At 37.2% G+C, this 15408-nt stretch overlaps 1 protein-coding gene across 4 annotated transcripts in view; it reads right to left on the reverse strand.

Moving 5' to 3' along the window:
* Positions 1 to 15408, reverse strand: part of DPY19L4 (dpy-19 like 4) — a 72474-nt gene that overhangs the window by 42959 nt on the left and 14107 nt on the right. For 3 of the 4 annotated variants that reach the window (XM_059166004.1, XM_059166003.1, XM_059166002.1), the window contains exons 3-6: positions 13786 to 13910; positions 10175 to 10265; positions 9239 to 9360; positions 8989 to 9134 (exon numbers count right to left, since the gene is read on the reverse strand). In XM_059166004.1, the coding sequence (XP_059021987.1) occupies positions 8989 to 9134; positions 9239 to 9360; positions 10175 to 10265; positions 13786 to 13910 (484 nt within the window). The remainder of the gene's footprint in view (positions 1 to 8988; positions 9135 to 9238; positions 9361 to 10174; positions 10266 to 13785; positions 13911 to 15408) is intronic. The other variant, XM_059166005.1, reaches the window with a different exon arrangement.

The following is a 15408-nucleotide window of genomic DNA, read 5'->3' on the forward strand; positions in this document are numbered from 1 at the left end:
CTAATAGGTGACGCAACTGGGATTACAGTGCATATCTTCTGATCTCTTGTTTAATAATCTATTCAATCAGCAGGTTACCTGGAATTACCATTACAGTAGTCCTTCATGTGATATAACCAGAAACTTTTAAAAATTCCCACAACCACAAATACAGCATGTCTTTCCATGCTTTTCCTAAGTTTCTCCTCAATTTGCACTGACAGCAGGTTGTCTCCTGTATATACCCTCAAAAGACCCTTCCAATAATCATTAAATTTGGAATTCATACACCCAACGGCTCTTTTCCACACTGAAACAAAGACTGCTTTAAAAATTTTATGAAAATTACTGTATAACTCTCCTAAACAATCGAGGGGGATATATTAGCATACAATTTAGTTCAACTGAATTATGGTATAGGGTATTACATAACAATGAAAATGAATAAACTATTGATATGCCCAACATACATGAATCTCGAAGTAATTATGTTGAGTGGGAAAAAAAAAAAACAAAAAAGCATATGCTGTATGACTCCATTACATAAAATTCTAGGAAATGCAAACTAATTATAATGATAGAAACTAGATCATTCGTTTCCTGAAGACAACAGGACAGTTAGTAGAGGTGGAGTAAGAGAGGTAAAGAAGGAAGCATTACCAGGGGGGAACAAAGAAACTTTTGGGATGACAGATGTTTATTGTACTGATTTTCTTGATGGTTTCATGAGTGTGTCTAAATGCCCGAACTGATCAAACCATACACTTTAAATATACATTTTATGTCAGTTATACCTCAATAAAACTGTTAAAAAGTATTTTAAGAAAACTTGTCTTGTATATGTGATTGAATATAATGAAAAAACAGGATCATATGTGAAGATCAAATGAAATAAAAGCTGTAAAGAACTTAGCAGTGTGCCTACAACCTAGTAAGTGAAATTAGACTGGCTCTTTTATAATTCTGTAATAACTACTTTCACTTAATATATTATGATCATCTTTCCATAACTTATGTATCATTAAATACATTTAAAGAATATTTAATGGTCATGACACATCATTATATAGATTAATGATAATCTAACCAACTTCTATTTTTATATACTTATACTGTTTCTGATACTACATTTTACAAAGATTTTCAAAACATGAACCAATGTTGGCAGCTCCTTCCACCCACAGGTCCTGTCCCTGTGCTTTAATAAAAACACTTTTTTAAAAAAGATTTTATTTGTTTATTTAACAGAGAGGGAACACAAGCAGGGGGAGTGGGACAGGGAGAAGCAGGCTTCCTGCTGAGCAGGGAGCCCAATGCAGGGTTCGATCCCAGGACCCCCGGATCATGACCTGAGCTGAAGGCAGCCGGTTAACAACTGAGCCACCCAGGCGCCCCTATAAAAACACCTTTTGCACCAAAAACACCACAAAAAACATGAGCCAATGTTTTTGTATAGTAATTATTGGTTTCACTGTTTGGAGCTTATTTTAGTATCTGTATTTTCCAGATGATTGTTCCAATACTATCAACTGAACATCATTTATCCTAAAGACCATCTATTTTCATATAACATCCTTGAAAAATTTATGAAGGTTAACTCTCTACAGACAAATAGGAGATTTCACGTGGCATGAGGCAGGAAGTAGGGAGGAAGGAGAGGATATCTATTTTCAATCAGGATTCCACAAGCTACTCCATCAGCCCAGAACTGGGAAAATAGACCTGGCACTCACCTCTCTTCAAAGGTTCACTCACTACCCTTGTCCAGATCACAGATCACTGCAGGGAAACCTTTAAAACTCTGCACTGGAGAAAGGAAGTCATTGCAACAAAAACTGAGTAAGATCTCTGTCAGTTATTCTCTTCACCTGGACAGGCCTTCCCATTGCTACTTTCTGAACACCTGAGCTACTCTCTTGCCTTCACCATGCTTGACGACTGTGAGGACCAGAAGGCTAACAGTAGGAAGCAAGTCAAATTGGGTCAAATGAGACCCAATTTTTCTCCCCAGTAGCAGAGTCTAACAGCAGCACAAACCAGCAGTTCAAGTAACTAAAATCACCTAGGGTTCATAGGCCTATAGATACATTCACAGAGATTAGCAAACTCTGAGTTTAATTTTGAGTTTTGTTTTTTTTGTTTTGTTTTAAAGTAATCTCTACACCCAACATGGGGCTTGAACTCACGACCCCAAGATCAAGACTGAGCAGCCAGGAGCCCCCTGAGTTTTCATTTTAGACACATCATAGTATAAGCATAATCTGGATCATCTGGATGACTACTTGTAATTCACTATTGCCAAAAGATTTCAGTGTTCACTTCCATGTTTGTGTTAACAATCTAGCTGGCAAGGCAGGACTACTTCAATTGGCTTGAGTTCATCAGGAAAAATAAAGAGATGATTATAATACTAAATGATGTATTGCCAAATAAAAACAAAATGATGTCTTGATCACTGTGGTAAAAAAAGATTTTATAGTGGACTGAGGAGAGCACTACAGGATGAAAAGTGAGTCCTCTCACAGTACCCACCTGTGCAGGCTTGCCACACTCAAAAGAACCTCCTGGAAGGGTAGCTTATTTATGCTGAGAGCAGAAATCTGGTTCTAGCAAAATATCATTTTCACATTAAATTAATCTTTTCAGTTATTATTTTTCTGGTTGATTATTTCATTAGTATATTGGTTTCAGTTTTATAATACCATAAGCAGCGTAAGCAGTCAGAGCATTACCTAGTTTTATATATAAACAGCATTATAATTCAAATTATTTAAGTAAATACATGGAACCCATGAAAATACAGAACTAAAGTTTGAGAAATGTTGAGTTGGATAACATATACAACAGTTTGGCATATCAATGCATAATGTGTGGAAGTTAAAAAAAATTTACATAGGGGCGCCTCGATGGCTTAGTGGGTTAAGCCTCTGCCTTCAGCTCAGGTCATGATCTCAGGGTCCTGGGATAGAGCCCTGCATCACGTTCTCTGCTCAGGAGGAAGCCTGCTTCCCCCTCTTTTTGCCTGCCTCTCTGCCTACTTGTGATTTCTTTCTCTATGTCAAATAAATAAATAAAAATCTTAAAAAAAAAAAATCTACACAGTATCAGTATAACTTCTGATGGCAGCATATTGCCTTGCACTGATATATCACAAATTACCTAATCATTCTCTTCTATTTAGATGATTTTCTAATTTTTTATATTATTGTCCTTTTCTGGATTACTGCCTTGCAACAAAGTAGAATTCCTGGGAAAGACTATCACCTATATTGAAAAAGCTTACACATGCGTGAGTATTCTGAGTATACCAATAGAATCACAACAGAACCAGCATGGTATGTCACCATTATTTTGTTAGCTATACCTTTAGAACATGTGCATTTCCTCGCATCTTACCTCTTTATTATTACTAATGAAAATTATTTTGGGGGGGGGGCAAAGACTAACTTTTTTTTTTTTAAGATTTTATTTATTTGAGAGAAAACAGAGGCAGGAGGAGGGGGTAGAGGGAGAGGGAAAGTAGGCTCCCCACTGAACAGGGTGCCTGATGTGGGGTCTGACCCCAGGACTCTGAGATCATGACCTGACCAGAAGGCAGACTCTTCACTGACTCAGCCACCCAGGCGCCCCCAAAGACTAACTTTAATATACACTTTTAATCACACACTTTTTTTCTTTGCCCTTCAAATACAAAGATGTTTCCACTGAAATGATACCCAGATATATATTTGTAGATTAGGAGATCAGTAGGGACTGTTCCATATTGTTTATATGTGAAGCCGGGTCTCAGGTTAGCCCATTTTTGTGATACATGTTACAAGGGAGTAAGTTGCCCCTGATTTTTTTCCCCCATTACTGTCTATATAGTGTGGTTTCCTAAAATTTCCTCTTAATTTTCTAGTATGTCTACATTTTTTGGTTTTATAATCCTGCTTTCCCCTTCTGGTATTAAGGAACATGTAACACAAAATATAATTACCAACACCAATAACATGACAGAATGACTAATATCTTTTTATACTTTTTTAGACATTCATATATAAACTCTAAAGCTGGTGCATAGGGGTGCCTGGGTGGCTCAGCTCAAGTCGTGACCTCTGGGTTTGAGATCAAATCCTGTATTGGGCTCCACACTTAGTGTGGAGTCTGCTTGGGACTCTCTCCCTCTGCACTATCCCCCAACCTCACTCACATGCACGCACTGTCTCTCTCAAATAAATAAATAAATAATCTTAAACAAAAGCTGGTGAATAGAAAAAGCATATTCTCTTTCACAGCATCAAAATATATTTTGCAGCATAAAATATATACCAATGAAAAATGAACAAAGAGCAAAACAAATAAAAACTACTTGCTAAGAATGTTTTAATTGCCAAAGGATACATTTTAGTAGGACATATCAGGTTAATTTTTCTACCTAACTCTAGCTCCAGCTCCCCAGGATACACACTGTACAATGAAATAAGGCAATTTCCTTCTAATTCTAAGTGTCTCTAAATACTCTATTTGGCAAGGACTCCTATTATTCTTTAATGCTATTATTCTTACATGAAAAAGTTGCCTGGGCTTCCTCTTCAAGCTTCTGATAAAGATAAAGGTAAGTCTAGAAATTAAACAAAATGAACATTAAAAATTCACAACTAGGGTGCCTGGCTGGCTCCGTTGGAAGAGCATGTGACTCTTGATCTCAGGGTCCTCAGGTTAAGCCCCTCATGGAGGACATGAAGCCCACTTAAAGAAAAAGAAAGTCTTCTGCCTGTAGTAGCCAGTTTCCAAGATGGTCTGCAATGTATTAAAATCCTGTGTAGTTACTTCCCACAATGCACCAAAGTCAGTGCATGATCAATAGAACATGGCAGAGTAATGTCCTAACATTTCTGGTATTAGGTTATAAAAGAGATCTCACTTCCATGATGGCACATTCACTCCACACTCTTGGATCACTCATGCTAAAGAAAGCCAGTAGCCAAATTGTGAGCAGCTCTATGGTGAGGCTCATGTGATGAGAAACTAAGGCCTTCCAGGTCAACAATCAGCAAGTTACTGAGGCTTCTTTATTTGTCAGAGAGAGCAAGCGAGAGCGAGCACAGGCAGACAGAGTGGAAGGCAGAGTCAGACGGAGAAGCAGGCTCCCTGTGGAGCAAGGAGCCCGATATGGGACTCGATCCCAGGACGCTGGGATCATGACCTGAGCCGAAGGCAGCTGCTTAACCAACTGAGCCACCCAGGCGTCCCTGTTACTGAGGCTTCTTGTAAAAAAGTCACATGAATGAACTTAGAAGTAGACAGCTCAGGCCAGTCAAGCCTTCAGATGACTATAACCCTAAACAACTTTTTTTTTTTTTTTTTAAGATTTTATTTACTTTTTTGGCAGAGAGCAGAAGAGCACAGAGGGAACAGCAGAGGAAGAGGGAGAAGCAGGCTCCCAGTTGAGCAGGGAGCCCTCTGTGGGGCTTGATCCCAGGACATCTGAGCCACCCAGGTGCCCCACCGTAACCAACTCTTGACTGTAACTTCAAAAACGGGTCCTGAAACAGGACCACCCAGTTAAGCCGCTGTAGATTCCTGACCATCAGAAACTGCCATAATGGTTATTGCTTTAAGCTGTTAAGTTTAAGGCTGATTTGATATGCAGCAATAACTAACACATCACATAATCAAGAAAGCAATCCTTCAATTATTGTAAATGCCAGTTTTGTACTAAATAAATTTCATTCTAAAAAGCAAGACTTCCTAGACCTAGTCTATGAGTTCTGAAATACTTGGAGTGGACTATTAAATTTCTAACAATGAATCCTAATAGAATTTTAGAAAAGTGCACGGCAACTCAAAATACTCTCTAACAAGCACTTTTCTGATATAACAAGAAATCATCTTATCCTTGTAGCATCTACACTAGATTCTCTAATATTAGTCTATACTAAAAGGAACTAAAGCTCCATTGAGAGGTAGCTAATTCCAAATCTTTCACAAGGAATGTATAAGCTGATCCTGCTCACCTTGTTGAGCCAGAAAACAACAGAGCTTTAAAAAATTAATGAAGATGTGTTAAAAGAACAGCAGTTAGCCTGAAAGGACTTGTATTAACCAAAGTTGTAACAACTTGAACAACAAAAACAACGGTGGTAATAGATTTAGCACTAATCAATCAATGAAAATCCCAACTTAGAAAAACATGCTTAGAAAAGAGAATACCAATGTTTAAAAAAAAAAGAAGACATACTGACTCAGTCAATAGAGCACACAACTCTAAATCTCAAGGTTTTGAGTTCAAGCCACACGTAAGGGTAGAGCCTACTATAAATAAATAAATACACACACACATATACATATATACATGTATATATATATATATATATAACTTATTAAATATATAACTATACTAAAAATATTTTTTTAAAGAATATCAAAAAGCTTATCACTATATGAAGCAGCCATTAAATAATTTCCTAGAAATGGGTAAAGTGAAATTAAGCATTTTTCTGACTTTCTAATAGTAACTGAATTTAAAGGTAACCAAAGAACCCTGGTTAACTAAGAAATACTCTAGGGATGAATACTCTAGGGATGCCCGGGTGGCTCAGTCAGTAGAGCATCCAACTCTTGATCTTAGGATTTTAAGTTCATACCCTGTGTTTTGGGGATGGAGCCTCCTTAAAAAAAAAAAAAATAAAGAAAGAAAATAAAGAAAAACTCTACCTTTTAAGAATGAAGAATATAGCTAATGAAAACAGAAAAATGTAATTTAAGGGGCACCTAGTTGGCTCAGTTGGTTAAGCATCCAACTCTTGTTTTTGGCTCAGGTCATGATCTTGGGGTCCTGGAATTGAGCCCTAAGTTGGGCTCCCTTGCTTCCTCTCTCTCCCCCTGCCTCTCCCCCTCTTATTTGCACTCTCTCTCTCTAAAATAAATAAATCTTTAAAAAAAGAAAAATATAATTTAATAAACCCTGATGTAATCACTAATTTCAGCAAAGATTAGCAACTGGAGTTACAACCCTTAGGTAAATGGTTAATGTTAAAATGGACATTCATGTGGTACCCCCAAACACCACACAAATTATATTCTAGTCATACTAGTCAATGAAGAGATCTGTCGTCCCCCAAACCAACAGTCAATCTCAGACTCAGTAGAGGTAGGCCACATAAACACCATGTAACTTTTAATATCTTGGAACATGAAAAACGCATCATCTAAGATTTTTTTTTTTTAATCTATGATACATTCTAACTAGAATTGTTCTCTTGAATTCATCAAGCCTTTGATATAACTTCCAGATTACAGAAACACAAAGAGGAAAGAGCTAGATGACACCACAAGAAAGCAAAAAGAGAAATAAATCCATAAGGTGGGACATTCTGTAGGACAACTAACTGGTCTCTTCAATTAAAAAAAAAAAAAAGGGATTATGGAGGGCTTAAACAGAATTAAGGAGGGGCACCTGCTGGCTCAGTCAATAGAGCACTGGATTCTTGATCACACGTCTTAAGTTCAAGTCTCACATTGGGCATAGAGCTTATTTAAAAAAAAATTGGGCAGGAGCACAGAGTCTGAAGCAGGGCTCAATCTCATGACCCTAAAATTACGACCTGAGCTGAAATCAAGAGTCATACCCTTAACCAGACGCTTAACCGACTGAGCCACCCCGGTGCCCTTAAAGAAGATTTTTTAAAAATCCTTTTTATCAAATTACTGGCAACATGTGACTCTAAATATAAACAAAGCCCAGTAAGAGCTATAGATCTTAATGCTGAGTCTCAATAATTTGAAAGTAGTGTATTTTTTATTTAGCAATTGCCAAAAGAAAATGTTGTGACAGAATGTTTCATTTTTAAAACCTTAGTCATGATAAGTGTTAGGGGAGAAAAGTATAATGGAAAGAAAGGATATCCATCCTTTAAAACTAAACTTTAGACACTGACCAATGCCAAGAAAATTTTTAGGTCTCAAATCAGCCCTCCATTTCTAAAGACCCACTGCCTACCCTCTTTTTACTCACAATTAAAGAAAGGGGGATGCTTTGATTACCAAAAGGGATGGGTTTATTCATTCAGAGCACTCTGTGATAGATTAATATAGACTCCTTATCTGTGGTGATTAACTTAATAGTGATATATGTGATGCCTTTCCTTTTCACAAAATAATGTCTTCAGTTTTAAATAAAAGAGGAAAGAAAGGGCACAACCATGTATACCAATGTTACTATGTCTGATAAAAGAGAGATGTAAGGTAGATGTATTATACTTCATATACTTTGTGTTGCATGACAAATGACCACACAAGTATAGACTTAAAACAACATAAATTTATTAGCTCACAAACCTACCCCAGTATTTCTGAATATTCTGCTCAGGGTCTCCCTAAGCTAAAATCAAAACATCAGCCAGGGTTGCTGTTCTCATCCCAGGGCTCGTGGTCCTTCCCAGGGTCACTGGTTATTGGCAAAATTCATTTCCTCCTCACTTCACAGCAACGGCGCAGCAATCCATCTCATGCTTCAAATATCTCTGATTTGCCCTTCTGCACCAGATGTAAAAAGATCTCCACCTTTAAGGGCTCATATGGTTGATTAGATGAGGTCCACTAGGAAATCTTCCTACCTTAATATCAACTGTGCCATTTAACATAACAATCACAGGAATGATATCTCATCTTATGCACAGGTGGGGATTAGGGTGTGGAATATTTGGGGGGGTGGCATTTTTAGAACCAAATACCACAGCCATAACAAAATAAAACTGTAAAACTCAATTTAAAAACCATTTCTTGGGACGCCTGGGTGGCTCAGTTGGTTGAGCAGCTGCCTTCGGCTCAGGTCATGATCCCAGCGTCCTGGGATCGAGTCCCACATCAGGCTCCTTGCTCCGCAGGGAGCCTGCTTCTCCCTCTGACTCTGCCTTCCACTCTGTCTGCCTGTGCTCGCTCTCACTCTCTCTCTCTTACAAATAAATAAATAAAAATCTTAAAAAATAAATAAATAAAAACAAAAAAATAAAAACCATTTCTTACCTGTTAATAATGAACCATGCAACAGTAAGCATTCCTGCTAGCCATGTTCCACTCATAAGCCAACTTGTAACAAATAAAGCAGTAACATATATTCCTTGCAATCCAAAAACAATGCCAATATAGAAATAAACTGGCTCAATAATCTCCTAATTGGGGGGGGAAAAAGAGGAGATAATATAGTGACATTACATAATTTTAATTATTTACAAATATGTAAGAAAATAAATATTAAAGTCAAAAGAAAACATACATTGCTACCAGTTGCTTGATATAAAACACTGGCAATAAGTTCTGGATACAGAGACATTTGCTGCACTGCATTTATAGTCTTCAGAGATACAGTTTTGTTATTGTGTGTCAATTCATAAACACCTAAAGACAGAAAAATTTTTCTCCAGATTATTTATTCTGCTTTACAATAATTAAACATGTCATTCAGAGATCATTAAATATTTTAAATATTTACTAATTACCAAGAAAAATCTCAAAGTAAAATACACTGAGTGTGCCTCATTTTTCCAATGCTTTTATTAAGTATAAGAGAGTAATACTTGTACTCTAAGACAAATCTCCAAATTCAAGGATTCCCACAATGTTTTATTTTAGAGAAGCATTGTTATTAAAAATATAAATGTGGGGCGCCTGGGTGGCTCAGTGGGTTAAGCTGCTGCCTTCGGCTCAGGTCGTGATCTCAGGGTCCTGGGATCAAGTCCCGCACCGGGCTCTCTGCTCAGCAGGGCGCCTGCTTCTTTCTCTCTCTCTCTCTGCCTGCCTCTCCGTCTACTTGTGATTTTCTGTCAAATAAATAAATAAAATCTTAAAAAAAAAAATTATATATATATATATATATATATATGCACCTGAGTGGCTCAGCTGGTTAAGTGACTGCCTTCAGCTCAGGTCATGGCCCTGGAGTCCCAGGATGGAGTCCAGAAATCGTACCCCCTGCTCAGCAGGGAAGTCTGCCTCTCCCTCCGACCCACTCCCATCCTGTGCTCTCTCTCTCTCAAATAAAATAAAATCTTAAAAACAAACAAACAAACAAACAAACAAATGTGGGGGGTACGCAGCTGATTCAATCGGTAGAACATGCGACTTTTGACCTCAGGGTCCTGAGCTTAAGCCCCATGTTGGTACAGTTTAAAAAACAAACAAACAAACAAACAAACAAATGTGGTTATCATACCTCTTTCAAATGAGGGCGCTTTTAACATATCTTTATAATAAGAGTAATAAATGGCACTGTCACCTTGAAATGTGATTTCTCGTTCAAGTTCCTAAAAGAAAATGAAATGATTACTTAAATACCAGTATCCTAAATTTCACCTGCAATCTTCTTTCTCTTCATCTTCTAAATTAATGCTATTTATCCTTTTATTCAAAGAAACATGCTTGAATTTTTCTTTAATCACTAGTGGCCACATTAAGGAGTTAAACTTTTCAATAATCTGACAATTATTTTAATTAAACACCTAAGGTTTGGGGCACCTGAGTAACTCAGTCAGTTAAGTGTCCAACTCTTGATCTGGGCTTGCGTCATGATCTCAGAATCCTGAGACTAAGCCCTGCATCAGGCTCTGTGCTCAGCAGAGTCTGCTTGAGATTCTCTTCTGCTCTCTTTGCCCTTCTCCCTGCTCACATGCTCTCTCTCAAATAAACCAATCTTTAAAAAAAAAAAGAAAGAAAGAAAGAAAGAAAGAAACACCTAAGGTTTAAAATGGATTGTAGCTCATAAGGCATTTACCTTATTATATATAAGGAAAATCTAGAAGGAAAGCCAGAAAAAATGCTCTAAGGACAGCAAGAATAGTAAGGCAGGTAATAAAAAATGATGGTTGAGGGGCGCCTGGGTGGCTCAGTCGGTTGGACCCTCTGCCTTCGGCTCAAGTCATGGTCCTGGGGTCCTGGGATCGAGCCCCGCATCGGGCTCTCTGCTCGGCAGAGAGCCTGCTTCCTCCTGTCTCTCTCTCTGCCTGCCTCTCTGCCTACTTGAGATCTCTGTCTATCAAATAAATAAATAAAATCCTAAAAAAAAAATGGTTGAAGTGTTAAAGTCCATAATAAAAAAAAAAAATTAAGAAGAAATCAGTATTTTCTATTGCTTTTCTACTTCCTTAAATATCTAGAACAATAAGCCCTTAACTCTTTTCTATAGCAAGAACACCTAATCAGTGCTTTTCAAAAGAAATTCCAGACACAGAGGCAAATCTTAAGTTCCTAAAATTGAGTTATACAGTGTGCTTGAGTGGCTTGGTCAGTTAAGCGTCTGACTCTCGATTTCAGCCCAGGTCCTGAGCATGACCTGAGGGGTCATGAGATGATCTCCTGAGAGATCATGACCTAAGGGGTCATGAGAAGGCTCATGACCTATTAGGGTCGTGAGACTAAGCCCAGCTCCACATCAGACTCCACGCTCAGTAGGGAGTCTGTGATTCTCACCCTTGCCCCCCCACCCAACTCATGTTCTCTCTTGCTCTCTAAAAATAAATAAACCTTTTAAAAAATTATTATTAAAAAATTGGGCAATATAGGTAATTCAAAAACCATGAAAAACCTTGCACATTTCATGATAAATCAAGCTTTTGTAAATCTATAGTCTCTGAAAATGAAACTCCTTTATTTTCATGCATAACATTTATCAATTAATGTAAAAGGTATCAGAGCAGTTTTTCCTAAGTTTGGCTAACAGAATTTCCTGAGATATAAATGGGTATTACCCATTTAAAGAGTTCTTACCCACATAAAGAGTTCTATAGTTAAATAAGTTGTGCAAAGGCAGCATTCAAGAAAACGGGTTTCTTTAAGACTTCCTAGAGTATCAGTATGTCTTATGCAACTGTGAATCTCTAGGAGGAGACTTTTTCTAGATCTATTTGACCAGTGACTTTTTTCCCCATTTAGAACTTATTGATCAAAATAAATTTCCTTAACAACAAAAATCAGGTAAATTTCCTTAAAATGATTCTTTATGAATGGAAACAGATTTGTTTCTAAGATTTCAAAGATATGAACTTTGGATCACTGCTTCTCAAATTTAATGTGCATATGAGTTTCAGACATCTTATTAAAAGATCTCTAATTAGCGGCAACTGGGTGGCTCTGTGGGTTAAGTGGCTGCCTTCGGCTTGGGTCATGATCCTGGGGTCCTGGAATCGAGCACTACATCGGGCTCCCTGCTCAGTGGAAAACCTGCTTCTCCCTCTCCCTCACCACTCTGCATGCTTGTGCTCTGTCACCACCTTTCTGCTAAATAAAAAAATCTTAAAAAAAAAAAAAAGATCTCCGATTAGATTTTGATTCTAAAGTGGGGCCTGAGAATCTGCAAATCTTTTTTTTTTTTTTTTAAAGATTTTATTTATTTATCTGGCAGACAGAGATCACAAGTAGGCAGAAAGGCAGGCAGAGAGAGAGGAGGAAGCAGGCTCCCTGCAGAGCAGAGAGCCCGATGTGGGGCTCGATCCCAGGACCCTGGGATCATAACCTGAGCCGAAAGCAGAGGTTTTAACCCACTGAGCCACCCAGGTGCCCCGAGAATCTGCAAATCTAAAAAAGCTCCCAGGTAAAGTCAATGTTCCTAAATCATACAGTCTTATAAAAAACACAGTATTTTTTGATGCATGCCTTCTATATTTTCAAATCTTTGGTTGTTCTCAATACTGCTTACCCAACAGAATTGCTTGGACATATTTTAAAACACTGATCCTAGATACTTCCCGCTACCCCACCTAAGAATATGTGAACTTTTTAAAAGCTCATCAGATGGTTCTATTGTACATCCAGTATTATCAAGGAAATAGGATATGCTACAGTAATAGCTTTTGTCAAATCAATACAAGCAATTATTCAGCTAAATGTTTTGGTGGGATGAGGTCAATCAATGGCTGCTCAAAAATAAGAACAACAACAAAACAGTTTGGACTAAAAAAGAAAACAAAACTCTTTAGAGTCAAGTGGTAACTCTGTGAACCTTATCAATCCATGAAAAGTATATCTGATTGTGAAGGAAAGTCTGAGAACAAATTTACTCAAAGGCTAAATTATGAGTTATGTAAGTAACTACAGTGACTAAAGGGTCTGTGGAATACACATGATTTAAAACCAGACATTAGGGACGCCTGGGTGGCTCAGTTGGTTAAGCAGCTGCCTTCGGCTCAGGTCATGATCCCAGCGTCCTGGGATCGAGTCCCACATCGGGCTCCTTGCTCGGCGGGGAGCCTGCTTCTCCCTCTGCCTCTGCCTGCCACTCTGTCTGCCTGTGCTTGCTCTCTCCACCTCTCTCTCTCTGATAAATAAATAAAATCTTTAAAAAAAAAAAAAAAAAAAAAAAAACCAGACATTAAACATACTAATATGTAGAGACATCTTAATAAATACTGTCATGTATGTTAATCATTTCCATACCCCCAAAACATTCTAATCATGTAATCTAAAAATTAAAATATTTTACTACTGAAATGGTTTTGAAATGTAAACTACCAAAACTAGTAAAAGTATGACTAAACTTGGTAACATTTCACTGTCATTAAAAGCCCCTGATAGATTAGTAGCACAATAAATAAAAAGCATCCTCATAGTTTTTATTCCATGGCCTGGAAATACATTGTATTACATTTTTCAAGGTTGATGTTTTGACTGTGTTCTCAAAATAGCTCCTACACCATTTTGTGTCTAATGACTGTACATAAGAAAGCACTTGTCATACTTACACATACAGTTTGGCTCCCTGAAAAATACATTATTTAGATTAAAGTTAAATACTCAAACAACTTCCATATGCTCAAAATTCTTTCTTCTTACCTGCCTGTTGGAAAACCAGAATTTCCGTTCATGGTATGCTGATAAATAGAGAGCATACATCATACCACTAGTAACTGCTGCAAGACAGCCAATGAAAATCTTTGCAAAGCGCTGAAATAATACATCTGAAAAAGCATATTAAAAGTAATCAGATGTAGATGATATTTATATTAATCCACTTCTATTTTTAAAAAGTAATTAAAAGGTAGTATATACCCTTGATGTGAGGAAAATGGCATTCTAACTCTGTGTTCTTCCTCCCCAAAACCTATATCCCCAGTCTAATGAGAAAAACAGCAGACAAATTTCAAAAGAAAGACATGCTAAATATACCTGACCAGTATTCCTCGGAACTGTCAAGGTCACCGAAAACAAGGAAAACCTTAAAAACTGCCACACCCAAAAGAGTCTAAGGAGACATGCTGACTAAATGTCATGTGGGATCCTGGAACAGCAAAAGGACATTTGGTAATTAAGCAAATCTGAATAAAGTATGGATCTTTTTTAAAAATAGTGTATTATGGAATACTATGCAGCCATCAAGAGATACAAAATCTTGCCATTTGCAATTACATGGATAGAACTAGAGGGTATTATGCTAAGTGAAATAAGTCAATCAGAAAAAGACAACTATCATATCATCTCTCTGATATGAGGAATTTGAGAGGCAGGGTGGGGGGTCATGGGGGTTAGGGAGGGAAAAAATGAAAATACATGGGTTGTGAGGGAGACAATCCATAAGAGACTCTTAATCTCACGAAACAAACTGAGGGTTGCTGGAGGGTAGCGGGGTAGGGACCTTGGGGAGGGTATGTGGACATTGGGGAGGGTATGTGCTATGGTGAGTGCTGTGTAAGCCTGATGATTCATAGACCTGAACCCCTGGGAAAATAATATAGTATATGTTAATAAAAAAAATAAAAAATAAAAATAGTGTATTAATACTGGTTCCTTAAGTGTACCAAAAATACCATACTAATACAAAATGTTAATAAAAGGGGAAATTCTATGTGTGGGCAGAAGGAGGGTGTAAGAAGGGAACTCTGCACTATCTGTCCAGTTCTATAAACCAAAAAAGATTTCAAAAATTAAAGCCTACTACTCAAGGAAAATAATAAAAGGTATGTACTACCAAACATCTAAAGAAAAAAATACAGGTTCATTCAGAATTACTATCAATAGCATTTCCTATCAAGGAATTTTTTTCTTTACTGAGGAATAATTTACATACTATAGATTACAGCCATTTAAAATATATGTAATTCAATCATTTTTAATTGTTTATATATTTAAAACATCATATGCAACTATTATATATATGTAACTATTTCTTGATGAATAACATAAGACACATGTGAATTTTCTACACACAGGATGATTTAATCCTGCTCTACTCTAGCTATTAGGCATAACAAGCACAGGCCTAAGGCCCCAAAGCCCAATGTTTGATTACTGAATGATCTGTAAAACTCAACTTGCTGATTTATGAGATTAGCTAAACTAAAATCTAAGCCATTTTCAAAATATTATTTAATAAATATTAGTTTTCATGGAACACTTAGAGACATTAGTAGACAAAGCAGTTAGATATGACTGTCAGTAAGAATTACATTGAAAATGCTT

The sequence above is a fragment of the Mustela lutreola genome, chromosome 3 (genome assembly GCF_030435805.1).
Source record: "Mustela lutreola isolate mMusLut2 chromosome 3, mMusLut2.pri, whole genome shotgun sequence".
NCBI classification, from domain to species: Eukaryota; Metazoa; Chordata; class Mammalia; order Carnivora; family Mustelidae; genus Mustela; species Mustela lutreola.